General features: G+C 40.6%; 1 protein-coding gene across 2 annotated transcripts; it reads left to right on the top strand.

The window, feature by feature from the left end:
- Window positions 1-4,416: 4,416 nt before the first annotated feature.
- Window positions 4,417-27,563, top strand: LOC101170165 (mothers against decapentaplegic homolog 6-like). Of its 2 annotated transcripts, XM_011488221.4 has the most exons (4): window positions 4,417-5,769; window positions 6,922-6,975; window positions 8,186-8,263; window positions 26,597-27,563. In XM_011488221.4, exons 1-4 carry the CDS (start codon window positions 5,040-5,042, stop codon window positions 27,232-27,234), a joined length of 1,500 nt encoding a protein of 499 aa, XP_011486523.1. In that variant the 5' UTR covers window positions 4,417-5,039; the 3' UTR covers window positions 27,235-27,563. The 2 variants fall into 2 exon arrangements, with proteins under 2 accessions (XP_011486523.1, XP_078800386.1); XM_078944260.1 differs by lacking the exon at window positions 8,186-8,263 and having other exon boundaries at window positions 4,447-5,769.
- Window positions 27,564-27,981: the final 418 nt, after the last annotated feature.

The raw sequence follows: 27,981 nt of genomic DNA, 5'->3' as shown, positions 1-27,981 counted from the left end.
AGTAAGCCATTTTATTTCACTTGGAAATAAAAAACAAAATAAAGTTTCAATCGCAAGAAATAAAAATAAACAGTTCAAAAAGGGCATGACAAATGATCCAGCAAGTCTAAAGTTAATTTTCATATTCATTGAAACATTATTGCTATTGTTGTATTTTACATACTTGTGGTCTTTGTTTCTCCTCTATTCATTTTACATGATCACTTTAAAGAAAAATTCTGCTGTAGCTAATATAGTTTTATGATTTTATGTTTTTAGACTTTATGGATGATTATTTTTGTCTTTTGCCTGTAACCCATTTTCTTCCTCTTTCTTAAAATCTCTTGTGTTTTACTGAGCCACAGTTGAAAATAAAAATGCTTTTCTTAATCTGTCTTGCCTGAATAATTAAAAAAGTAAACAAAATCAGCAAAAGGGAAACAGTAAAATCAGCACTTCCAGATTAACTGTTGCAGTATTTATAAAATGAGAGGAAAATGAAGAAAGCTGCAAATAAAAAATGACATTTTTCTTAAATACAGCAGCTGAAACACAAAAGCACAACTATCGATGTCAGGAACATTATTTTGTCCCAGGGGATCTACAAAGGCACAAAAAGGAATGAATTGAGCTTTTAAAGCTGAATTGAGTTTAAAAGCTCTGATTTCACATTGTGTTTCACAAGCAAAAGAAAGAATTATCGTAACAAAAATAATTTTCTGTTAAAAAAAAAAACTTGACTGAAATAGATGGATGCTCTAACAGGATGTATTGGTTTTCACGTTTTTGGTAAACAGTGAAGACTGGCAGTTTGTTCTCGACATGATCGCTTCCTTTCTCTGCTTTTTCCTGCAGAGAGTGAACCCTGTCATTAAGGGGACGTTGGTAAAATGGTGAACTTTGAGTCAGATAAAGCTCCGGGGTTAGCATGGTACCGGTGTGGACATCAGACTAAGAAGATGACCTGGTCTGGGTCCAGAAGTTTAGCAGTATATGATCAGCAGGGACTGTTTTCACAACGGAACCTCCTGGTCTTTCCAGTGCTGACCTGTAAGTGGGTGGGAGTGGGCAGATGGAGTGTTTGCGCTGGCTTGAATGTTTATACATGCATATGTGTGTGTGTTAGTTTTTAAGTGCAGAATAAACTGCTGCCTGGGAAGGGCAACATTCTGTGTGCCATATCTCTAGTCCGGAGTAAAACCATTAGGGGAGAAATGAAGCTGATGACATGTTGTTCCTGTGACAGGCCGCCTGGCCCCACACTCCTCGCCGCCGCCGCTGCTGCTGCTGCTGCTGCTGCTGCTCTGGGAGCCCGTGAGTCTGCCACTGCGCAGACACGGAGACGCAAGGACCAGCGTCTTATTTTAGCAGGCGGTTTGGTGCCGGACACTCTGTCTGCTCTCCCACCAACCTTTACGCACCACCCTCTTCCCATACTGTGTGCACACAAACATACAAACCTCTTCTCCCATACACACACAACCAGCATGCTCTCATTTGAAAACAGGAGCCAAACTGATGGCAGCTGATAGTCTGACCCACATTCTTTTATAGAATCTGTTCAAACGTAGTGAAAACAAATAAACAAAAATAAGCCCTCTGGATTCATCCACCAGATATTCACTCACAGATGATGATGTAGAAAACACTGAAGAAAAGTTATTGATCAGTTTGCTCATGTGCAGAATAAGTGATTGTGGAGATTACTTTTTGGATGAAGAAATGTCCTTCAGGAAAAGTTCAAAGTTTCCAGGAGGATCACTTTGCTGCCCATTTATTCTTTGATTTTTTGGTTATCTCACTAATAAAGACATTTCCAGTACAATAAAACTCGTTTTATTTCCCATTTGGTGAATTCTTCATTTGTGAATTAAGAATGGCCACCTGATCCGGGTGTACCCCACTCCAGCAACCCCCAAAAGAGATACAACAGGTTCTGAGGATGGATGGATGGATGGATGGATGGATGGATGGATGGATGGATGGATGGATGGATGGATGTGAATCAAGAAATAAAGCAGGTCATAATACCAATATTAACAAAATAGCATTTTCGCTCAGTTTTCTGAATTTTTTTTACATCCAGGTCTATTTCTAAAAATCTGGATCTGGAGATGAGGGACAGAGACCCTCACATAACTGTGTTCTTCTGGACAATGCCAAGTTAAGACTGCTTTAGGAAAAAACTGAACAGGCTGTGCTTATTGGTAAGGCTTTAACCCTTTAATAACTGCAGCAAATCATCTCCTTCAAGAGTATTTTTTAAGCATCTACATTGGCTGCAGCATCAGTTATTCAGCCAGATAAAATGATCCTATAAAGAGGGCTGGCTCTGTTCTGGGAAAGTGTTCTCAACCGCAGGAGATGATTACATGAAGAAGTATCTTGCAGATATTGCAAAATCAAAAAACAAACCGCTGCACATCTTCTCCACCAGACTGTTGAGACAGAGGCTGTTTAGGACTCACTGTAACAAGGACCAGACTATTCCTGCAGATAAGTTGGAAGTGTGTCGAAGTCCCATGATGATCTGGTCTGTGCTGCAAACGTGGCATAAGACATGAGAAAGCTTCAAAGAATTGCATAAATGTTTTACAGTGCTTGATCATTGAGATTCCTTTTTTTTATCTGTTCCAATTTGATTTTTTTAAAACCGCTTGAAGATAAAATGTACAAAATAGTTTGTCAGCTGTTTTTAGTCACAGTATTTGTGCTTAAATACATACTTGTGGAATAAGAAATGCAGAAAATAGTATGATAACAAGACCAATTAAACAATTTTTTCGTTTTTAATGACAATATTTTAAAAAATAAAAGCTTAAGTTTGAGTCCAACATGCAGCAGATCTGTGTGAGTATCTGAGTTGCGTGATCACTCACTGTCTGCATACTGTACATCCTTGAGATAGTACATTTTTTCTGAACTGTCTCCCTCTCTGATCCTAAAAGCCTGAAGCTTTTATTCAAAGAATGACATTTTTTGTTACTTTGATGTTGCATTTGTGCATAAACATCCATAGCGTGTTTATCAGTGGTCATTTCAGCCTGAGCACAGCAGAGCAGGATGTTGCGTCTTTAAGAGTTAAGAAACTTGAAACCGTGTTTGCGCAACAATCAGCGAGGCTCCCAGCCGCCAAAGTGTCTAGACTGGCACATGATGGCGGGAATCAACCAATGACTCCAGCGCTTTTCTCTGGAGCCCGGAGAGAGAAAGAGAGAAAGAGAAAGAAAGTCAATAGAGATAAATGCACAGGGGAGGCTCGGTGGTTGGAATTTCAAAATAAAAGCATGCCGTCCTGGTTCTTTAGAACTGCTCTTTTGCAGGATTCTTCGTCTACAAAAGGCTTCGTGATAACAGGGCATCATCTGTGTTTCTCCGTTTTTCATTGTTCCAAACTCTCACAAGATCAAACCAAATGAGATCAGAATTTTAGGTTCAAGTCAATCATGCACAATGTAAAAAAAACTGCTTTTTGGGCCACATAACAAATAAACTTAGACTTGACACCTGAAAAAGTAAATCACTTGTGTTTTTGCTTTCAAGTAGATTCTAAACCAAGGCAAATTTTTGAGCCGAAGTGGTTTGATGTGTGTTTGCATCAGTAAATGGTTAAAGTCTCACTCCAATGATCTTTTGATCTTTCTTAAAAGCATTTCCAGTGCTCTTTTAATTATGATTATGCTGTTTTTAGGGAAGGTCAAAAAACATTTTCTAGAAAACAGTTTCTGCAGAGCGGCAGGAGTTCATCAGAAATTTGCCTCTGATTTGAGGGGGAACTATTTGCACATAGTAAGCCTATCATTTCCTATCATCCATCGTCCTTTCTTCCTTACTTACTTACAGCCCCTCACACCGCAACAAAAATGGTGAGCATTATTGGGGCTTAGCCGTTTTGAGCCAGATGCCAGCTCAGACGAGGGAAACAAGTTGATGAATCAGAATAGAGCAGGGAGCTCTTAGTATGCCATAGCAACTTGCAACCTACATCATACAAAGTTTTTCCAATGTCATTTTTTTCATCGGCTCCTGTTTCACAACAATTTCAATAAAGAAATACTCAGAAACGCAGGTTAAGCTTAATTTTCTTTATACATATCATACATCATGAGAATGATGTATGGTTGTTGTAAGAACGTGTTAAAAATACCAGAAACAAACATGATTTTTATTTGGAAAATCATGTTTAATGTTGAAATGCAGAAACGTCTCTGCTTTTGAACATCCGTAGAGTACATATTTCTTTATGTAAATAAATAAATAAATAAATAAATAAATACATAAATAACGAAATTGATGGGAAAGAGGATCGACTGAGCTAAAGTGCAAAGCTAAAAGAAACTCTTTGTACAACTTTTGACGCTTTACTTTGAAAATCCCAGTGCTGCAGTCATCCTTTACAACGTCTGACTTTACTTGTGCGCGCGAGCGTGTTGGTGTGTACATGCGCGTGGGTTCGTCAAAGACTTGCAGGGGAGTGGAGGGCAATTCTCTTTAAACAACTTCTCAGCACAGAATCCGTACTGGAGTTTGGCGCAGCCGATCAGCTCTGGTGGTTCAGGCGACAAAACATCACTCGGATTTCAGCGTTTTTGGGAGACTGATTTCTCGGTCGAGGAAGGAGGACCAAAGGATTTTTGTAAACTTTGTGAATCTGAACTCAGGATTTGGATTGTTGGATAGTTTTTCTTCTGCAGACTGATACAGGCGCTTGGGGTTGTCTAATATGCTTTGTGAACTGTGTGCCAGATCTCCAGAGGTCTGGGGGAGTTGACGGTTTAGTGAAGGGCTTGGAAAATTGGTGGCTGAACCGAGTGGACAGGTCACCGAGCAGCGACTATGCGCAGCCTTCATCCTCAGACGCGCAGCGATGTTTTACGCACCGTATGACTAAACATGTTCTGATGCTGCGGGACGTTCGGACAAACTTGACCACCGGCTGCGCATGCTGTGCGCGCCGAGCTTCAACTCCCATTTTTGCGCGACAAGTGTAAATCAATGTGGCATCCTCCGAGAGGCGGACGGGACCGACAGGACTCATCCAAAGCTGTCTAAGCTGTCGTATGTTCAAGTCGAAACGCTCAGGTCTTGTTCGGCGACTCTGGAGAAGCCGTCTGGATAGCGACGGGCAGGATGGAAGCAAACGAGGTGAGGCAGGACGGAACGGTCCTTGTGACAGACACTCAGGAAAGCTCCACAGGCAAGAGCAGCGCTCGGTGACACACGCTGATGGGTCTCCAGGACTTACGAGAGAGGCAGGAGACCTGAGTGCAGAGAGGGACGACGAGGAGCAGCCTGATGGTGACCGGCGGGGCATGTGCGCTCCAGTGCACAGAGGCTCTCGGCCAGATCAGGACGGGGGTGGCAGCGGGACGGTGACGTGTTGTTTGTTTGGGGAATGGGATCTCAGAACTCGGAGCCCCTGGGCCCCGAGAAAAGACGGAGGTGGCCCTTCTCAGTGCGCCCCGAGGCGCGCGGGGCTGGAAGAGGAACTTTTAAGCACTTCTTATGCGTTTTTGAAAAGACTCAAGGAGAGATCTCTTGATAACTTGGTGAAGGCTGTAGAGGCCAAAGGAGGGATGCCGGGGGAGTGCGTGATGGTGCCAAGCGCGGAGCTGCGCCTTGGCGCACAGCGCATCTCTCCTCAGTATCTTCTGTGTACGTTGTTTCGGTGGAGCGACCTGCCCTTCTCAGCGCGACTCAAAGTGCTGTGCCACTGCCAGAGCTTCAGCGCAGCGGACAGTGCAAAGGTGTGCTGCAATCCATATCACTACAGCCGGCTATGCGGGCCAGGTAAGGACACCATGTGGGAGGGTTCAATTAGAGTTTTGTCCCCATTGCAGAGTTTCCACAAAGACCAAAACATAAAAACTGACAGATTCTGAAGGGAAAAGCCCTGCAAAAATCAAAATAAAAATAATTAAAGGCAAGCTGAGAATGCACAAAGCAAAACACAGCATGAACACATGGGATAAAAAAAACATAAATTTGAATTCTTACAGCCTGCAGCTGCAAACATATCTTTATTGTTAATTGAAGTCTTGCTTTAAACAAAACTATTAGGCTATTTACAGCAACTTTCAATTGTTTCTTTGTCTTTTTTGTTTTTTTTTTTATCACTTGAACAGAGCAGGTTGCCAAATACATTTATTCTATAAAGTTTAAGATTTATAAAGTCTTGCTTTCTTAAAACTTCTACCCCCCCCCCCCCCCCCCAAAAAAAAAAAAAAAAAAACGAAAAAAAAAAACCTTTATGCTTTTCTATTCGAATGGAGGATGTTCTCAAGTTGCACTTGGGCTCTTTTCTCCCCGACAAGGAGGTCCTCCTCTTGTTATTTAGGTGAAGGAGTGCCGATAATATACAGTTTGCATAGTGCTGGCGCCAGACTGACTCGCTGGGTATCTGACTGACTGAGGACTCCGGCAATTACTGGCTCTGCTCTTAAAGGGGCCGCAACCACAAAGCCATGTCCATTTTGGCAGAACCCAGAGCAGCTGAGCTGTTTTCAGCTGAATTAATTTCCTTCTGGATCCAAGAGTGTGTGTGAAGATGTAAACCAGCTGATGAAAAGAATTAAATACTGGAGGTGGCACACTATAGGGTGTTTAAAATGGTAAATGTCTCAAAAGGGATAATATTGCTTTTCCCCCCCAAAAGAGTAACATAATTTCGAGTTTTAAAACCCCAATAAGGAAAAAGTAGTAATTTTAGTATTGAAACAATGTTTTTAATTTTCTTTTCCTATACTTTTTATGACAAAGTTTATTTGTTTCATTCAAAAATTATAAAAGAAGAAGATGAATATAATTTTACATAAAAAATATTTTTTTCTTCAAAAGTCAAGACTGCTATAGATTGAAAATTTCTCACAATTTCATGAATAATTTTGCCATTTTCCCGGCTTGGTTGCTTTTAAACCCAGCCTGTCTTGTTTTCATTTCCAGAATCGCCTCCTCCCCCCTACTGTCTGTCCCATTCAGATGAACAAAAGCCACTGGGTGAGTTTGGGAAGATGGTTACCACATCAGAAACCAGAAAATGGCCCAGAGTTTGTCGTCACCATCATATTTTTAGACTGGAAGTGTGGATTATCATTGTAGGCCTAAAGCTTCCCGGGTAGAAAGTAACACCTTGTTGAAAACAGCAGATCTCTGTTTTGGTGCAAACACTTGGCACTTGGGAATTCTTAAAGATCCACTGTGATGAAAATCATGTTTTTGGTGTTTTTAATATGTTCTTCTGCCATTTTTCTTATGATGGAGGAGATATAAAAAGAAAATTAAGCTTAAAGTTGCATTTGAATTGTTGGGAATCAGGAGCAGGTAAAAACATTTTGTTTGAAAAAGCTTGCAGTGGTGACTGAGAAGCTCCTACAGCAGGCCTCAAGCTCCCTGCACCACTCCATTCTGATGTATCCACTTGTAGACAACCAGATCCATGTACTGTATGCCTGTAGAGCTCCAATATTGCTTGGTATTTTTGTTTCACCGGTAATTTTAGGTTGGGGATGTGAGGGGCTGTAAGTGTGTAAACAGATGGATGATGGGAAGTGGGGTGGGGGGCGGGGGGAGGGTTTCTCTGTCCTCACTCCTGCCCACAACTCGAAGGTAAATTTCTGATGAATTTCTGCAGACACAATGTCCTAGAAAACAACAAAGGTTTTTAGATTTTGCCAAAAAGGGACATCATAATAAAGAGCCCGTATCATGCTATTCTTAAGCCTTTCAGAGTAGAGTATGTCTCAGCAGCGTGTCTGCGTTTTGCCCATGAAAACAAACAAAATCCGAAGTTTTGCAAAGCAAAATGTGCATACTATGCATATAAAAGGAAAGCGTTTTGGCGATCACTGCTAGGTCCCCAGAGAAAGTGTGTGTGTTAGCCTGGGGCGGTGCTGGCAGAACAGACTCTTCCTGGAAGGGGCTGTCCCTCACTTTGTGACATCACAATGTGAGAGCCCACTTGTTTTTCGTGGATAGGGAGGGGCTGGTGCTCAGAGTGCAGGGGTGTAGAGGAATAATCAAAGCTGCATGACTGTAGCAAAATACCACTTTGGGGTTGTTTTTTTGTGAGAAATCACCATTATAATACACGTAAAAGCTCAAAAAAGTTTATTTTGCACGATACAGGCCCTTTAAGAAACACTCAATGGAAAGTGGATCACCTGCATCTCACATCAATTTTGTATTTTTGTGCTTTCTTCTCAATCAGACTCACCTCTGTCTTACACTGAAAGTGCGCGCCCATTCCTTTCCAGCTCGCCTCGTTTTATGCCAAGAGACTACACAGGTGAGTTGCCTGCATAATTTCCGTAGACATAGGTGTCGTGACTGTGCAACTACTTAATAAAGCATTTGCATCATAGTTTGGGAAACATTTTCCACAAATAGTGTGTTTGAAAGAGCAAAAGGAAAATGAAAAGTTTTCCAGCTACATGACACAGACATATATATGCATATGCTGTTTGGATGTGTAGACTAGAAAAAGAGTCATATTTATCAGGGTCATTTATTTCCTCATACCTTCAAAGACTGCTATGACGGCTAAAACCTCCACAGCATAAAGCTCCTATTGTGAGAAAGGCATGGAGGGCTCGGTGGGGGTCTGGGGTCTCACTATCTAGATGCCACAGTAGTGTAGCCTTTCTGTCTCTCCTTCTCGGCTACACTTTCTCCATAGCAAAATATTTCACCAGGACAGAGCTGCAATCAGATCCCTGTGCATACTCCCAATCCCCCTTGCCTCTCCAGCCTCCCATCCCCCTCTTTTCCACTTTCTTCCCTCAAATCCCTTCATTCCTCCCTGCAATTGAGCAGTGGAAAGAGGCTGGCACTTTGGGGGCGGGGGGAGCTGGGCCACTCTGATGAGGCGGCGGTGAGGAGTTTTGTGTGCCTGTGTATATGTGGAAAGAGGAGGGGGTTGAAGGGCTGCACTGGGACAGGAAACAGCCCCCTCTAGATGATGAAACTGGAGCTTTATTTGTTTACGTGCTGGGGTCGGGTGGAGAGGTCCTTGTAGCGTTAGAAGAAACCCACAAACCCACTCAATCAGGTCTCCCTGGGCTCACTTGTGGATGGCGTTGAAAGTTGAATGGGCACCCGGGGAGTCTGTGCAGTGTAGTCACGGCATCACTGGCCTGTGTTGATGTAGCACCGAGGAGGGGAACCCTAGTGTTGCTTACAGAAATTAGGTCAATGCCTAGTTCTAAACTTGATCATGTTGGTTCCAGTTTTCTTTCTTTTTTTTCTTTTTTTTTTTTTTTAGCTTTTCTGAGTGTTTATAATCAAATCTTAATAACATCTAACAAATTTGAGCCAAAACCCCAAAATACAAATAGATTTAGCAGGATTTACTCAATTCAATGTTTTGGAGCCATGATAGAGCTTGTTACTTGTTGTATAAATGGTAAATATAGCGCTTTTCCACCTTCTTCGAAGGCCCTAAAGCGCTTTACAGTCACAGTCCCATTCAGTCCCGTTCACACACATCCACACACTGGTGGCGGCTCCGCTACCAAACACTTGCACCAACCCTCCACCAGAGGCAAGGTGGGGTTCAGTGTCTTGCCCAAAGACACTTCGACACATGGGCGGGCAAGGCAGGAATGGAATCTGCAATATTCCGATCAGAGGTCTACTGCCCTACCACTCCGCCGAGGTGCAGTTTAAGGCATTGATTTCATTCATACAACATTACATACTAAAATTGATTTGCTCGAAGTTTGTAACAAGTTTCTAGTGTTTTGAACATGGCAATTTCTGATGATGAATCATTTATATTAAGAAAATTAAGCTTAAATTGCATTTATAAATATAACTTTATTCAAATTGTTGTGAATCAGGAGCAGACCAAAAGTATATTTGGAAGAAGCTTTTAACTGTGCTGTAAAAATTACAATCGGCAGACCACAACCTCCCTGCTCCGCTCCATTCTGATCCATGTATGTCTTTGTTTTCCTCGTCTGAGCTGGCTCTGGATATCTTTGATATTGCTCACCATTTTTGATGCACTGGCAATGTTTGGTTAGAGCCTGTAAGCTAGTGAGAGAGCATGTAAACAGATGGATAAAAGAAAGTGGGGACAGGCTTACCCCACGACAACAGTCCCCTCAGAGGAGAATTGTTAATGAACTACTGCTGCTCTGCAGATACTCTGTCTGTGAGAACAACACAGGTTTTCCGAATGGGACCAAAAACGGCATAATCTTAGTTAAAAGACCACTGGGAACGCTTTTAGAAGGAACACTTTTATCTTTTAGACCAAAAGATGATTCAAGTGGGAATGTAAATGTATGATAAAAAATCCTCCTTCAATTATAAATGCATCTAAAGCCTGTTCTTTGTTGCACAACTGTTCATTTGAGCAAATCTGACGTGTTTCCTGAGACACTGTCAGATTACTACTATTATAAAAAGTCTTTGAATTGTGCTTCTTGTTTGCTCAGTTATGGATGAGTCACACGTTTTCGGCTCTGACAGAATCAGAATCATTGTTGAGAATGATTGTTTCTTGTTGAAATGATAAAAAAAAAAACATTCATGCATTTTCTTTAAAGTTGTGGACTGTGTATGTTTCTGTGTGTGTGGTCTATGATCCCCTGCCCCCCACATCAGAACTATGGAGCTGGGGACCAGAGCTCAGGCCAACAGCATAAGTAGGAGGGAGTCAGACTCACAGAGGCAGCCAAGAAATCTGCATGAAGCTTTTGTTGTGAGTTTTGACAGGTTATAGGACTACTGTTTGGAGTGAGAGCCAGACAAATGACAGGAAATACACTGAGCATGCAAGTTACTTTGACATGTTTTCCATTAAAAAAGAAAAGTTTTTGCCTTTTTGCAAAAAGTCTCATACTGCCAGATCTTTATCAACAGTTTTAACTTGTCTTTTTTTTCTAGAAAAGCAATCCTCAGATGTGCCTCATTAAGTTTTGTGTGATAGTTTTAAAAAAACAAAAATAAGCATTGAGCGTGTGCACTGGCACTTTAGCATCTTTAGTCATTTGAAAGCAGCCTGGTTTGAAAGGGGAAAAAAGGGATAGCAGGGTGTGGTCCATACATACCTTTGCCCTGTTTTATCATTCAATCAGTTAACGTTCCCTTTAAAAGGCAGCAAACAGGCCTGCTTTGAAAAGGTAGATGTGGAATGGAAGTTTAGTATACTTTTATCTACACGGATCGTCCTACTGTGACTCCAAAAACACATGTCATTCAGCTGCTCATTTTCAGTGTGTGTGTGCGTGTGTTTGTGCGTGTGTGTGTGACGGGGGAAAGACTGAGGAATTTCAGTCTGACTCTGAGATAAGATCGTCTCAGAGTGCGCACATAGGGGCTTTATCAGCCCCAAAACTGCGCACACGCTCACGCACATACATCTTCTCCGGTTGAGAGGAGTTGTGCTGCGTTTCTACCCTTTCTTAATGCCATCTGGATATTGTTTTGGACAAAGCATGTGTTGCCTTCTCTCAAATCACCCAGCCTGTCTTTGGTGTTTATATTTGGTCTCTGGTGTGATGATGCACGGATGACTGAAACCTAGGATGGAAACTGTCATCCTCGCAGTTTGAAAGAGCATCCTTTTTGGCAATGTCTTAATAAGCCCAAAGACCATGAAGCACATTTAGTTCTGTCTGCTTGTCTAACGATAAACAACAACAACAAAAAGTAAGTCACATTGAGGAGTAGAACAACTTTATTGATTGAAGTGAAACATTTTTCCAACCTATTTTCTCTTGGCATTTCAAAGATTGGTAAGTTTCATTAATTGTTTGATTTGTTAAATAAAAATTTTAAGTAGGTCACATTTAAATGTAACGTTTCTGATTATGGGATGGTATAGGACTAAAACATTTGATCAAGCCCGATGTTTGTGACTCTTTCCTGCACACTTATGCTGAATGGCTACAGTCATGTTTTTTGCTGAAGTGCTATAAATGCACCATGTTTTTAACTAGTAATAATGTAAAATTTGTGTCAATGGTAAGAAAAGTGAGTAAATATGATGCAAAAAGCTTGTGAATGATAGATTTATTTCTCTAACATATGTTTTGAATAGTTGTCTTAGGGTCATTTGTTACTGTACATTAAGTTTTTTATTTTTGCCTTATACCTGGATAAGCGAGGAACTAGACAGCTAAATATTGGTAACAGGGGCGGAGCTTAGCTCCTCACTTACCCCTAAATTTTTGAGTCAATATTAGTATCATTATTGACAAAGATGAAGAAATCTTCAATCCAAGCATTGGAACAACACCGATTAAAACAACAGTAACATTACATTAGCATTAAAATATGATAACATGTTTGCCACCTATCCAAAGTCTTCCATCCCCCTCTTGCTCCCCCATATATATAATGTTTTAGCTCCCCCACCTATTAGTAATGATTTTAACTTTGTCTTAATATTTCATTTAATTAAATTTTTTATGTACCCTAAAATCGATCAAAAGGCTGGATTCAGGCAGTAAAAAATAGAGAAACAATCCCCACATCATTGAAATGTGTTAGTAATCCAGAGTTTACTGAGAAACAAGAAAATCATTAAAATCTTTGCAAACAGTGTTTATTAAAGGGAAATTGTAATTAGTTGGTAAATTTCTCCACCACAGGGTCAATACCACCAAATTATTCATCACATCTAGAGGTATTTAAGTGGATAAATTACAAGAAGGAAAACACTTAGCTGGCACTGCATGAGGAGCCATCATTGATCGACAGACGATCACATCATGAAGAATTATGTTTAAAAAGCAGCGGGCTGTTAAACACTGTTTGGGATTAAGCAGCAAAAGGAGAGATACAATCTAGTCAGTCCAGAGGTGCTTTTACTTTGAAGGAGGGTGAGATTTTAGTTAAAAAATGTATACATTTTATTTACATATTTATGACGAATTTGTGACTTCTTCCACACTAACATTTGTATGTAAAACATACTGCTTTAAAGTCACATCTTTTTTAATTTTCAGTAAAACCTCATTCTGTACACCTATATGCTACTTTTACACTGGACAAGCAGGGGGGAGCTTCTTCTTCTTTCTCCACTGTTTGCTAGCACATGTTCCCCACCTACAGTTGGAAGAGGCTTAGTGGGGAAAGTCGAAGCGGAGAAAAACTCGCAAGTCTTTCGTCAGGCTTTTTCTTTCACATCTCTACTCCAATATATGAGAGACTTGGTGTCACATTCCAGCCAACACAAACCACAATTATTAATTTGTCCTCCATGATCAACTTTCAAACGGTTGGCACCTCCGTGAATTAAAAGGTTTAACTTCAAATGCCCATTCAGTCCTCGCATGGCCTGAAAACGGTGACAGAAACTTCCATGGCCACGCAAGACCAAAAATATTTTGGAGGTGGAAGTGCGTGTTGATGCACGTGTAGACTTTTTATTGGAAGCGGTTGCTCGAACATACTAGGGTGGTGTAAATGTAGCTTCAGAAAACATGGCTGCCAAAAAAGAACTCTGGTTAGTCAAGAATGTGTGTAGAATTTTAATATGGAAGTGACAGAAATAATGTAAAAAAATGTTCTCTATGCAATGCGACTTTGCATCTATGTTATGTTGTAGCACTTCTACTATCTGTGTAATATTTTTTCCCACTAATGAAGATACCTTTGAAGGTGATGTTATGTGTTGCATTTAGTTGATATGACTTAGAAAGTTAAAGTTCTGCAGCTGCAGCTTGAAATTATTTCCATGCATGTGACTGTTTACCAGCCTGGAAATGAAACAAAGTCATCATCATCACAGCAGCTGATGATATGCTTTTAATATCTGTGACATATTGTGCACAGATTAAAACTGAAGTGAAATGTAGATGACACGAGGTCAACCTGATTCCCATCAAATGTTTTGTACTTTGATAGGAGCCGCTCCTTTGACGTTTTTTACTGCAAGCATGAAATTTGGGATCAGAGCTGAAACTCTAGATGGGCCGGCTTTAATGCATGTGTCATGCATTCAGTGTGCACACTGTTAACATTAAATTAAGATGTTTCACAGATGCAAAGGACACATGCAAAGAAACCCTTCGATAGTTTTGCAGAAAGACTGAAAGGCAAAAAAAAACTAAAGAGAAGGCTGAAAAACTTTGTTGCTTGTAAGTTTCAAAGATGGATTATTTTAGGCGCATCACAAAGTTGCGAACGCCTGATAACTGTTCCAGCTTTTGCGAAAATTTGGAATGTGCTGCAGGCCCGAAATGCCAAAAATGGACGCATCTTAGCGTATGAAATGAAGCTGACAAGACAAAACACAAAATACTTGGAGTTTTACTGTGCAATAAAGCCACAGTCGGCCCTTAAACACAACACTGCCAGAGCTAATATGGTTTTGATGCATACTGTTACTATAAAGCAAATCACACAACAATGTTTCTGTTAACATTATGCTTTTCGCTGCCGTGATGTCCTCGTCGTAACTGTCAAACATTCGCTCCCCTTGTAGCTCTTAGGGTCCAACTTTTCAACATGTGCAAACAAGTAAAGCAATGTTACTTTAAAGGACATTAGTGAGGCCTGGATGCACTGAAGTAAGACAAGAGGACTGCTCCCTCTTTGCCCCCAGTAATCATATTTTGGGCGCTTGTTTGCTTAAGCAGAGCATGGTATCAGCCAAACATCCTGTCTCAAAGGGCTGTCTGCACTCACTGCAGCATTAACCCAATGAATTGGCTCTTTGAATGATGTGGCATGGCCAGGAATGTTGGGAAATTGGGAAGGTGAGGGGGAGCGGGGTCCTTGGAGTGAAAGAAGTTGGGAGAGGGATATGAAGGGGGGACTCGAGTGACATCCGATACATGTTTGAACATATCATCGTTAATGCTGTAGAAACACATGGAGTCCAACGAACATTCTTGGAGTTTTGGAGGGAGGCGGTTTTAGGAGTCGGAGAGTGTCGCCCTGTTTGAGTGAGTTTAGTTCAGTAAGTGTGAAGCTCTTCAGGTCAGCGCAGGCAAACGCAGCAGAACAAGGTTTCGTAAATCATCTACCAAGACTTAGCTGATCTGCAGGTGAAGGTCTGACTAAAAGAAGCAAAAGAAAGACTGGGAAAACTAGGCTAAACCAAAATTGTTTGGCTAATGTCAAAGTTTATAACACAACTCTGTTTTTGTGTTCAATGAGTCTGCTTGTCCAAGTCTGGACAGGTCCTCTTGGTGACCTGAACCTCAAGCCTTTTTTCTGGCACGCATACAACACTTGCTTTTATGCTTGACTGAGATACATTAGGCCATGGAATTCAACATCAAGTGCTGGCCCATTAACCATTTGCCATTTCCTCAAATATTTTCCATCACAGCTCTTTTTCCTTTTAAGCAGGCCGTACAGCAGAGAGGGGCAGTTGACATGTGAGCAGGTTTAACTTTTCTAACAAAAAAGCATAGTTGATTTTCACAGTTCAGCGTGAAACTCAGCTTGCTGGCACTGTTATTTCAAACTTGGCTCTCAAAAGCCACAGGTGAACACTTCTATCAGTGGTAAAAGCATGTAAAGAATCCAGACTGTTTTCCATGAGAGCACATTGTTAAAAAAAATGAATGCAGTCCTGTGTCTATGTTTTAATGTCTTCAAAGGCAAGTTTAAAAAAATATTAAATGAGTGAATGAATTAGTAAGAAATGTCTAATGAATAATGGCAAGATTCCTGATGGTTAGCAAGAAATGTTTAGAAGAAAATTGCACATTAAGAAATATGTTCAGATTTCTTAAGTCAAAGATGGGATACCTGATACGTGAAAGAGGGTCTAAGGGCAGAGATGCCCAGTATAGTTTAGTCTGTGTAGTTACTTTAGTTAAAAATTTACCAATTGAATTCTATGACTTCATGAGCCTTCATCTTGCCTTTTTTAGTTGCATTTGGACCATTATTCTTGGCCATATTGTGCTCTCAATCAAACACCAGTGGGTCAATGTCATAATGTGCCACAGTAAGGTGTCTGTCTATTGTGCAACATTGGAAACAGATACAAAGAGTTGAACAAGGTCACTATTGTCGTACTGCGCTGCGTGTTCATATTTGTCTGTTGCATGCTGTGTTTGTTTGCAACACACTGACAGAGGAAGACAGCAGCACTGCACAACTCTTCTCTGTGTTCAGCTTTAATGATCAGTTGGAGTGCCCTTGAATTCATTTGATTAGTGGATTGTATGGTGTGTTCAGACCAGATTAGTTTGATGGATTCGACCTGATTCAGTGAAAAATCGTGAACAGTTTGACGCCTTTCTTTTGCTTTTCTTTGCTTTCTGTTTGTATTTTTGAGAAACAAACTGCTGAGATAAGATCACACTCAGCAGCTGCTTGTTTGGGGGTGGAATTGCCCAAAAGGGCCCTTACCAGGAAGAAAATAAGGCATGAAGAAGACGACAATATGCTGGTACACCCTGGCCATATGGATAAGTGCCTGCACCTCCTCTGTAGTAAACATCTGTCAGTGAGTCATTCACCAAACTTTTCAAGATTCATTCTTTTGCAGACTTGGGCTGGGGGCACACATTTTTTCTACTAGAGACAAATGCCATTTTTCTACTTCTTTCCTTTACCTATTTCACTTTGAATAGCTGGATGATCTGTCTGCATTTACACTGTAGTCAAGCACACAAGTGTTCACTTGCAAGTAAACCAAGATCCAGCAGCTTTTATTTAAAGACCCACTATGAAGAAAATTGTGTTTTTTTTTTAACACATTCTTGTTGCATTTTTCTGATGATGGAGGACATATATAGAGATAAATAAGCGGAAAGTGACATTTCTAAGTATTTCTTTTTTCAACTCGTGAATCAGAAAAAAGACAAAAAAATTCCGTTTGTAAAAGAGGGTGTTTGTTATGCAGAAAATATACTGGGCGTGTCACAAGTTCTCCGCTCTGCTCTATTCTGATGCATCCACTTGTAGACAAATAGATCCATGTTCACCTTTATTATCTTTTTCTGAGCTGATATCTGGCTCAAAACTGGATAGCTCCAATATTGCTCGCCATTTTTATTGCACTGACAATGTCAGGTTGGGAGTGTAAACGCCTGTACGCTAGTGGGATAGTGTGTGATACAGAGAGCTCTCAGCAACGGGTAGGGGGGCGGGGTTGCCCCACACCAACTGTCCTGCCCACAACTCAAAAGCAAATTTCTGATATATTCCTCCTGCTCTACTGAAACTATGTCAAAATTTAAAAAACCCCACAGTGTTTTCAAAAACTGCACAATCATAAAAGACCACCGAGAACGCTTTAAGAATAAATCAATAGATGATTGGAGTCGGCCTTGACTCTGAAGAAACAAACACCACTTTGGACCATAGTCCCGGTAAAAATGTGCCTTTACAGTTTAAAAAAAACAAAACTCTCTTTTCATACATTTGGGTTATAATTAGGGATGGGTATCGTTAAAGTTTCAACGGTACTACTACTCTTATTGATACTGCTTATCGATCCCGTATTTTAACGATACTCTTATCGATACTTTTTGAGGATGAAAAATAAATAAATAACAAAGTAAGACCATAAAGTGTTTTATTTCCTCATTATGCAACAACGTTGTTTTTTTAACAAAACATTTTACTTTATATATTTTTCCAACTTGAAAGGTAAAATACATGAAAAATGTTATTTAAAGAAAAATAAACAGCAATGCTTTGACATATTGCTGCCATGATGTAAATATAAAACAAATTAAATAAACTCTTCACTCTAAAATGAAATACAGTTGCATAGGGCAACATGGTGGAGTATGCAGGTGGATTGCAGAAAGCCGCACGTTAATCTTTTTTTTTTAAAGTTCTGCATATGGTGCGTGATTTGAACTATAATAAACACATTAAACTTTGCTAATAATTTACTTTTTCTGCGAGTCCTGAGCTCAAACTTCAAGCACTTCTGGGAACATGAACGTGCATCCCCAACATACTTGTGCGCGCTCTCAGTCTCTCGCGTGGCACACGCTCCTTCCTTTTACACACGCAGCACGCTGACACACACACACATACTCTTTCTACAACACCTATATAGTTAGTTTATTAGTTAGATAGTTAGTTGTTACTCTTATTTGTTAATAAAGAATACTGTGTCGTAAGTATGAATTGTATTCATTTGCGACACGGCCGCCAGTTGTGTTCGCCGGTGGTGTCGGGGGGGTGATTAACCGCGGTACTGCGACTCCTGCTGCTTCATCATGGCGGCGATCAAAAATCCCACACCGTCACAGCCCTAGTTAATATCTTGTGGGCCACAAAAAATGCGACTTCTCCAGTACCGATAGCAGAACCGTTGAGGTCAGATCTTACCGATACTGCGGTCTTGCAGAATTTTTCCCCGGGGCTCGGTACCCATCCCTAGTTGTAATGCTTTAAGTTTCAATACAGACAGGGAGTTCTTAGATAAATATGTCTTGAGAAACTGTAACGATGCTCTGGATGCTTATCATGGTTATTGGTACTGAACAGAGAAAGAACATTTGATTTTGTTACACTTTAACCTTAGATCCACAGGTAAAAATTGTATTCATAGTGAGTTCACAGACGCTGCGTAGTCAGAAATTACAAGGCTTGCCGGTTTATATTACGTGTGCTATGTTATCAAAATCTATATCTGTTCTGCTCATGTTCTTTTTTTTACCTTTGCAGTATTTCTGTTTTCTTCTTACCTGCTCAATCCATTTGTTCTCCTGTCATCCCCCATATGTCGCTGTAACTAGTTGTCCTGCTCTCTCTGTTTTTGTCAATGTTGTCAGGCAATCACAATTTAAAATAAGGTTTAAATTACAGGACTGGCTGTGGCTTTCTGTTGTTCCTTCAGAGTTTTTGCCAACTCGCAATTTAGCTTTTAATGGAGCCCTGCCATGCTGCTTAACTTAAAGATTCTTTGCAGATGTGGACAGGCTCTGTGTGGATTAAATGCCAAAAACTGTCGCCTAAGCCGTGAGCTTTGAAGACAACGTAAGCGCAGAGAAAGTGTTTAATTTTTTAAAGTTAATTAGGTTTTTATTCTGTTTTTCCTTTCTTTTTCTTTTTTTGTGGACATGTAGCTGCCTGTTGTGTGGGAGGACAAACATCTGCACGTATGTGAAGGACTCGCCCACTGAAAACCACACTAACAGGGTTTAATCCTCTGACTTTGATGAGGAACATCATCATCGGTGTGCTAGTGTTGTGTGGAAAATGCGTGCATTTTTCTTGCGCCTCCTGAATGCGTCAGAATGTGTTTTCTGTCCACACTTTTTGTCCTTTTGAACTGAATCTCTACACTGAAGTTCCACAATTCAGAAAATTCATCCAAACAAAGTTAAGATGAAGTTTCATAATTCCTGTTTCATAGCAGAACAAATGGATCCACTCCACTAATAAAGGAGCGTAATTATATTCTGTGGAGTGAAGGCCGTGTTGTAGAACCACGTGGGGGCTCAATGAAAGACTTGTCAACTTGACCCCAGTGACTGGTTGAGTGGGGGGAGGAAGTGTTAAGGAAGAGAGCCTGTCCAGGAATGTGTTGGGAGAGGAGACTTGTCAGGTCGAGAGCTCTGTCATTTAAAGCCTGCTCTGGTTTCTCTCACCAGTTTTATATGTTTGTTTAGTTCAGTGAAAATGATATTTACTCACTGGTTAAGTGGTAATGTCCTCATAAGCAGGAAAATACCGCATGAGGCTGCCGTAACGATACGTGCACACCGAGCACGTGCTGAATGCAGATTCTTGAACACACTTTTAGCATACGATGTTCACACTGGACTGATGTTACCCAATACTAGCGTGTCTACGTACAGTTGGAAGAGGCTTGGTGCCAAATGTGAAAGCGCTGCAAATCTCGTGAATCTTGCTCCAGACTTTTTTCTCACAGCTCTATTCCGATAGATAAAAGACATAGGGTCATATTATTCCAGTTGTACTGACACCGCAATTATTCATTTTTCCTCTATGATCAATTTTCAAACGGTTGTCTCTTCCTGGAATTAAAAAGGAAGCTACCCATATGTGACTACCAAATCTAAGTCCCTGGTTAATGGCTGAACAATATGTGCATAGAACCCGAAGACGGACTTTAAAACTTGGGCAGCGACAAATAAGGGTGGAAGCCAGAAACGCGCATAAACATAGGTTTACATAGACTTTGAATTGGGAAGAGGCTGCTAAAATTCACGTTGTCGAGACCGGTGTGAATGTACTATGAGATAAAGACGTTGGTGTGTTTTTAAGTAAATTTGGGAACATGAAGAGATGGAAGCTGCTATTTTTGTCATTCAGGAACATAGCATCTGAAATGAGTAAAAATTGTATTTGACAATACAAAATATTTAAGATTAATCCCTTGATAATACTTCAGAGTGATTGGTCATCACATCAATCTTATCACGTCTCTACTATAGTTATGTGGTCTAGTTCATACTAAGGTTGACTGGTTTTGCTTGCGACTGACTGTCCGTGAAAACTGTGATGAACATCTGAGTGGCATTTGTAGTTTTCAAGCCTGATGATACCATTGTCTCCAGTGTTTCAATGGTTTGGTATTTTATTGATAGGGTTATATCAGGATTTTGGGATTCTGTGTATGTATTCTGTATATATGAATGTTTATAGATGATTCAAGAGATGATATATTATTGCATCTCTTAGGCAACTTTTTTCTTTTCATCTTGGAGATATGAGCTTCTTCTCCTGAATTTTATGACACCTACAAACTACTGTAACTTTCCCGAGGCTCGGTTACCCCTCCCAGGATTCACAGAAGGTGTGTGGCTGGTGGTATAATTCTGTAACTGAGCACAATGCATTAGCAGCTGCATTCTGGTTCCATAGCTAGATCCACTTTACAATGGAAAATAAAAGAGAAGGAAAGGTATGTGTGCAAGAATGTGCGTGCGTGTGTGTGGTTGTGTGCTTGCAAGTCGGAAACCCTGCTTGTGTTGGACTGTAAAGGCCTTGTCTGCAGATAAGGCTGCTCACTGATGGTGGAGATTATGGAGACGCCAGCTTAAATATGGCTTGCTGGATTGAAGTTGCCCTGTAATGATAGTTGTTTCAAACTAAACAGAATCTTCCATTTAAAAGAAAAGACGGGGTACTTGTTTCTTTCTTTTTTTTACTTTTATTTGATCTCATTTAAGTTTTTCCTTCAGCCGACATAAAACACCAGGAAATCCAATTGCAGCTGGACATCATAGGTGCAAACCCCGACGGTCATTGGTTAAATCCCGTCCTTCCCCTCTCATCCCCCTGTACCTCTCGTAACCCCTTCCCCTCCTCCTCTCCACCTCTAACCCACCCACTTCTTTCAGCACAGTGGAAGAGTCTAATAACTGGAGGGGAATCTAATCCTTGGCATTGGATGAAAGACAGGGGTCTCCCTCCCTCCCTGTCTTTCTCACAGTCTCTTTCTCTCTTCATTTTTTCCGTGGATGCTGGTTATGCTTGGCAGGTTCTCCCTCTGATTCTCCTGCTCCCTCTTTAACCCAGTCTGCCTTTCGCTTCTCTATACTTCCCTTCTTTTTCCTCTCTTGCTTCATTCTTTTCCATGTAGGTTGAGGTTGGCAGGGGGAAACCTCTGCTGCTCAGTGAGAGTTAGAAGAAATGCATGCATAAAACACTGCGGGCTGTTAGTCTGTGACAGGAGGCACTCAGGGCTAAGCACCTGCACGACCCTGTCTGAAGGTAATCATCAACCTCCTGGCACCATTCAAGATGACTCATTTACATTCTGGAATATGTTTGTTTAAACTTTACAAAATCTGTAATTTAGAACTCCTATGAGATTATGTGGCAGTTCCAGTTGTCACAGTGAGTTTACCGAACTTTTCTCAGAACCAGTGCATCCAATTGATGTGGAGACACTCCCTTTTAATGACGGCATTACTGTGCTGCAGCAAATCGATTTTCTCCTTGTTTTTCTTTTATTAATCTTGGCACAATTAAACAATTGCAGGTATATGTTTAAACTCCAATGAAAGTGGCATTTTTAGTGCTTTTAACATGTTCTTTTCTCATTTTTTTCATAAAGGAGGATGTACTGTATATAAAGAAAATTAAGTTTAAAGTTGCATTTTTGAGTATTTCTTTATTCAAGTTGGGAACAGGTGAAAAAATACAGTTTAAGAAAGCTTGTACCTGTGATATAGAAAGCTACAATGGGCGAGCCATAAGCTCCCTGCTCTGCTTTATTCTGATGCATCCACTTGTAGACAAATAGATCCATGTACGTCTTTGTTTTCCTCATCTGAGCTGGAATCTGGCCTAGAGCTGTGCAACTGGATAGCTCCAGGTTGTCGGTGTGAAAGGCTGTAAGCCAAAGGGAGAAAGTGTAAACAGATGGATGATGGGAAGTGGGGTTGGGTTTTACTCCACAACAATGGTCCCACCCTCAACTCAGAGATGAATTCTTAATGAACTATTGCCACTCTGCAGAAAATATATCGTAGAAAATGACACAAGTTTGTTCATTTGACTAAAAGCGGCATAATTCAGATTAAAAGTCCACTGGGAATACAATAGGACAAAAGCTGATCGGAGTGGGACTTTAAAGAAATAATGAAAGTTTGTATTAAAAAAGACCCTCTTTAAACTTCAATTTTAAAATAATGAAACCCTATCTTACAGTAAAGTCCCATGTTGTTGATTAACATTACAATTTACCTACAAATATATGACAGATGCAAAAATAAAAATCTGTAGATGATTTAGTTTGATGTTCTGGCTTTTGTGTCAGGACAGTAATCCTTTTGTTATGCCTTCAGATGAACAAGGATCTTTTTCTTTCTCTTTTGGCTTTTCCCATCAGGGGTTGCCACAGTGAAACAACCTCTCTTTTGAGGATGAGTTGCATGGTTAACTTGGCAATGTTTTTATGCTGGATGCCCTTCCTGATGCAACCCTCTCAATATATCTGGGCTTGGGACTGGCACAGAAGCAGAGAAGGGAATAGGGAGCAGCCCGGATTTGAACCCTGGTTTCATGGATGGAAGGTGCCGCAAACCAGCACGAGCTAAACTGGCTCCCCACAGATCAAAAACAAGGATGAGGAAATGAAATAAGAAAAACGAGCATTAACATTAGTTAAAGTTAGGTTTAACCAACTGTGGGTCAACTTTGGTACTAGTGCTCAAAAAAAAAAAAAAAAAAAAAGAAAAAAGCTCCAAACTGCACTTTTATAAATCATGTTTCATAAATCTGTTCCCGCTGGTGCTTTTCGGTGGGGGCCTGGACTGAAACAGCTGTGTGCTTCAGTGGACTTTTCAGTGAGATTGGCACTAAAAGACAGTGATCTTGAAATGAAATAACAAAGGCTACTTACTTAATTGGTAAACAGAGCTGTTAAATGGCGGTCTGCCTAAACGTTTGCAGGACGCTGTAATTGCTGCCAGCCCCCACATCCAGACGCAGGCATGCACATTCACACTCACGCCTTTTCGACTTCCTCCGCCTGAACATAAACATGCTGATAACCTCCAGCCTAAACCCCTCTTTTAAAAATTCCATTGAAGAAGTCAGTTGTCTCCCCCACCCACCCCTCTTCCTCCCTGGGCTCCTTCTCCTTCCTCCCCCTCTTGTAGTTCTCACACAAGCTTGTTTGTTGTACCTTTAGTTGGATGACAGCCAAGCTGAGCGTGATTTCAGAAAGCACAGAGACATCAAACGTTGCTTGCAGTTTCGCCTAGACTGTCGATAGAAATTAGAGGTTTGAACTTTGCGACTGATGTTTTTCTACGACTGGAAATGTATTTCTCCTTCACTTGTCCATGCTGTTTGAGTTTCCTCTTGAACAAGAAAGACGTGGACATAGATTTAGTGCCCTTTCATCCCTTTGGCCGGACGCTTTTGTTTTGAAACCGCAAATTGAAAACTGCTTTGCGTGAGGCATTAAGTAAATCAAGATTCGCTCATGATTTTAATATTTTTAGGCATTTAAACCTAGGCAGATCAAAGGTGGTTTTTTAAAGTTTCTTGGCTGCTTTGTTTACTTTCTTTTTGATGGATCTATGATGCACCTATCAACTCATCTTAAAGCTGAATATTAAGCCTGTGATTTACTACATAATTTACTATGATATAGATTAAAGTACACAGTGTTCCCTAAAAATCCTAAAAAGTCCCGGTTTGCTTCATGTTTTCTTTGGGAATCAATTTGATCATAAGGTCATAAAGCCTCCCTGTGCTTCCCCAGACATGTTTGTGTTGCCTTATTACAGGGAAGAGCGCAGCTTGTAAAAGTGTGTGAGGGAGAGGAAGATAAAGTGGGAGAAAAAGAGGGACTGAGCAGCCTGCTCTCTTATTGGAGAGCTGTAAAAACTACAGACCGCAGGAGTTGCCAGCCTGGAATTCACTAATGACACACGTGGGCCTCAGATGAGAAGTGCAATTTTGTGTGTCCATGTTATGGTCATGGTGTTTGGATCAGAAAGGTTTGGTTTTTGTGTGTGTGTGTTTCATTTTTATTTGTGTGCAGGGAGCATTTTTGTGCACAAACTGCCACGACTTCAGCGTGCACTCGGTCATCCTGAAATGAAAAATGGCGGCTGAGCAAACACACCTAGCCTAAACTTGGTCCTGTTTCACTCAAGAGCAGCTTGTTAATGGGAGAAGGGACGCCATCGTTCTGGCCCATGGTGGATAAAGAGGGGGTGTTCGCTGGAAAATGAAAGGAATGGGGCCACAGGCACATGGGTCTTTAAATCCTCTGTGTCAATAGAGTCTCTGGAGCAAAATAATGGCATCACTCTGTGTGGGAGTTAATGTGAGCTGATAGCATGAGGGCTGGGGGGTCAGGGGTTCATGGGCTTGCACTAGGTTGACAGGGAGCTGAATGCTTTCAACCCCCAACTCCCCTTCTCAGCCCCTCACAAACTCCTCTTTAATACCAGACCTGAAGGGGAGTTACAGAAGGTGGCGCTGAGAGATGTCACTGGAGGAAGTGCGGCGATTGGTGTTGACAGTTTTAGCCCCGTTTTGAAAACATGACAGACAGGTGACAAATTAAAGGGAAAAGCATGGCTAAAAACAAAACACGAGCACAACTAATGGTTTCATGCAGAACACAAACATTTATTGGAAATGTTTTCAGTTGCAACCAAGAAAACGCTAACATGTAGTGGACAGAACCACCCACTGCCGTCTGATTCCGTAAATACTCACCCTGATGAAAATTGTGTTTTTGATGTTTTTAATATGTTCTTGTGGTATCTCTCTCATGGTTTAGGATAAATATAAAGAAAATTAGCTTAAAAATTGCGTTTCTAAGTATTTCTTTGTTCAAATTGGGAATGAGGAGCAGATAAAAAAAAATACCATTGGAAAAAGCTTGTAGTGTGACATGAAAAACTACCATCGACTACAAGAGTCTTGCTCTGCTCCATTCTGATGCTTCGACTTGCAGACAAATAGATCCATCTACGTCTTTGTTGTCCTCATCTGAGTTGGCATCTGACTAAAAACTATATGGCTGGATAGCTCCAATATTGCTCGCCATTTTTGTTATACCGGAAAAGTTTGGTTGGGGCTGTAAGAGGCTGTAAGCCAGCGGCAGAGAGTGTAAACAGATGCGTGATGGTAAATGGGGGCGGGCTTATTCCGCATCAATGGTCCCACCCACAACTCTAAGGCTAATGACCTCCTGCCGCTCTGCAGAAATTGTGTCATAGAAAACAAAAAAGTTTTTGAGATTTTAGCTAAAACCTGCATAATCATAATTAAAAAAGACCACTGAGAATGCTTTTAAAGTAGATCAAAAGATAATTGGAATGGTTCTCTAAGAAATAAATCTGATTGTGGTAACACTGACGGTTTTGAGTTTTAGAATTTCTTTACATCATACTTTTTTGAAACTATCTGACAATTAAAACTAGAGCTTATCCTGAGTTGTGATGGATTATAATCAACAGTTTGATCAAACATCAATGTATTTGTCAAATTTGAATCTAAAACCAACATTGCTTACCTATAGAAACACTTTTTACATAATTACTATAACAAACTCTATAAATGTAGAACTTTCATTTGTAGAATTTTAAATTTGCATAAAAAACAAACTTCCATTTGTTTCAAGACTAAATAAAATAAATTAAATTATGTTAGCCAAAAAACGGATTTATTGATGTGAAGAAAAGATAGGAAAGAGGAAAGATTTCCTAAGTAAAGACTAATTCATTCAAGGTTTTTAAGCCTGATGCCAAAGTTTTAATATTGTATATCCTACTTGTATCAGTCATTAAAAAGCAGCCTTATTTATAAAATAAACTTCTATGGTGGTGATGCATCTGCAGACCACTTTAACATTGAGTTAGATGCAGATCTACGTAGATTCTGATGGTTTGGTCTTTTTACGACATAACTAAACAAAAAAAATGTTTAAAAAGTTTTCACTTCAGTTAAATGACTGGGTAAAGTGGCAAAAACATCAAGGAGAAACTGTTTTGAACACAAAATGCAGTTTTAATACAGATGTATTACTGTTACACCTTGATCCTAAACAGAAAACAGTAGACTTTTTTAATTAGATAAACTTTAAAATTGAGGGAAAGGGTAAAGGGGTGTGGGGTTAGACAATTCTTATTTGCTGTGAATTGATTGCAAAGAACACAATGTAGATGACCTGAATAAAAATGTGCAGACTTACTGTTGCAAATATTAATGCTCCCCCATTTTTCTTTCTCTTCAGACACTGGTACCTCCTTTGGCTCTTCGACTTCAGGTGGACCTCGCTCTCACTGGTGCAGTGTTGCTTACTGGGAGCAGCGCACCCGTGTCGGTCGCCTTTATCCAGCCTACGAACCCTCGCTCAGCATCTTTTATGACCTACCTCAGGGCACGGGCCTCTGCCTCAGCCAGCTCCATGCCAACGCCTACCACAGCTACCGTCACGACCCAGGCAGCCAAGGCACAATGGGACTTCTCGTTCACCCCAGCCATGGCAGCAGCGGGAACAGCAGCAGCATTGTCCAACAGATTCGCAGTAAAATTGGTTTCGGCATCATACTGAGTCGTGAACCGGACGGAGTGTGGGTCTACAACCGCAGCCAGCACCCAGTGTTTGTCCACTCGCCCACTCTGGACCACCCCGGCACTCGGGGACTGAGTGTTAAAAGGGTGATGCCGGGCTTTTCCCTCAAGGTCTTTGATTTTGAGCGCTCCAGCTGGATGACAGAGCACAGCGTTAAACCGGAGACCCAGGAGGGGCCCTGGGACCCTCACAGTGTTCGCATCAGTTTTGCTAAAGGATGGGGACCCTGCTACTCTAGACAGTTCATCACCTCTTGTCCCTGCTGGCTGGAGGTGTTACTCAACAACCACAGATAACAATCACAGACTCACAGGAAGGGACCAGGCCGAGTATCCTAATTGTAATCTACCTAGATTTAATATAAAGTTTATATATTATATAAAATATATGATACATGTAAATATGTGAGTCCTTTTTATTATGCAACTATTTATGTATAGTGTAATGTGTATATGGACAAAATAAAAGGAACAAGAGTATGCACTTTGATTCTACCGTATATATGCAAATTTCTGTGTCATTTTGCTGAGTGTGAAATTGAAATAAACCTGGTTTGTGTTCTCAAAAGTCAGCAAATCCAACAAACACTTGACACACATGTTGTTAATAAAGTTTTTTTAATAAATGAAGGTCTCGGCTGTGAGTTAAACACACATAGCTGGAGCTGAGTCTCTCATCATGAACACGAACACCCATCAATGATCTAATAGTTGATCACATTTCAGTCAGAAGGAGGAATCTTCTTTCTCCGCCGGAGCAGAGAGAAACGTGACAAATTTCTGTTTAATCTGGAATTTGGATTTCAAAGGCAGTCTCTTCCACTGTGCAGTTTAGCCCCCATTAGAATCCCATACACAGTAGAGTATATAAGAAAGTTATTGATTGAAATAGATTAAACTTAAACTTTGGATCAACAGAGTGGTTTATGAGGTGTCTTCCTGAAAGATTTTGTTTGTAAAACTTAAAGAGTAAAATTATAAATTCAATCAAAATTATAAATTAAGATGATTGAAAGAATTAATTTGAGGACATTTTTTTTTTAG

The sequence above is a fragment of the Oryzias latipes genome, chromosome 3 (assembly GCF_053564925.1).
Source record: "Oryzias latipes strain Hd-rR chromosome 3, Olatipes_Hd-rR_3.1".
NCBI lineage: Eukaryota > Metazoa > Chordata > Actinopteri > Beloniformes > Adrianichthyidae > Oryzias > Oryzias latipes.
The sequence above is the reverse complement of the archived record's forward strand: the minus strand, read 5'-3'. Positions and strand labels throughout refer to the sequence as shown.

What these genes read in the sequence shown, in the direction of transcription:
- LOC101170165 (XM_011488221.4), top strand. Translation starts at nt 5,040, where the DNA reads ATGTTCAAGTCGAAACGCTCAGGTCTTGTTCGGCGACTCTGGAGAAGC. An exon ending in CAGCCGGCTATGCGGGCCAG is followed by an intron (nt 5,770 to 6,921) that starts GTAAGGACACCA and finishes TTTCATTTCCAG; the next exon opens with AATCGCCTCCTCCCCCCTAC. An exon ending in AGATGAACAAAAGCCACTGG is followed by an intron (nt 6,976 to 8,185) that starts GTGAGTTTGGGA and finishes CTTCTCAATCAG; the next exon opens with ACTCACCTCTGTCTTACACT.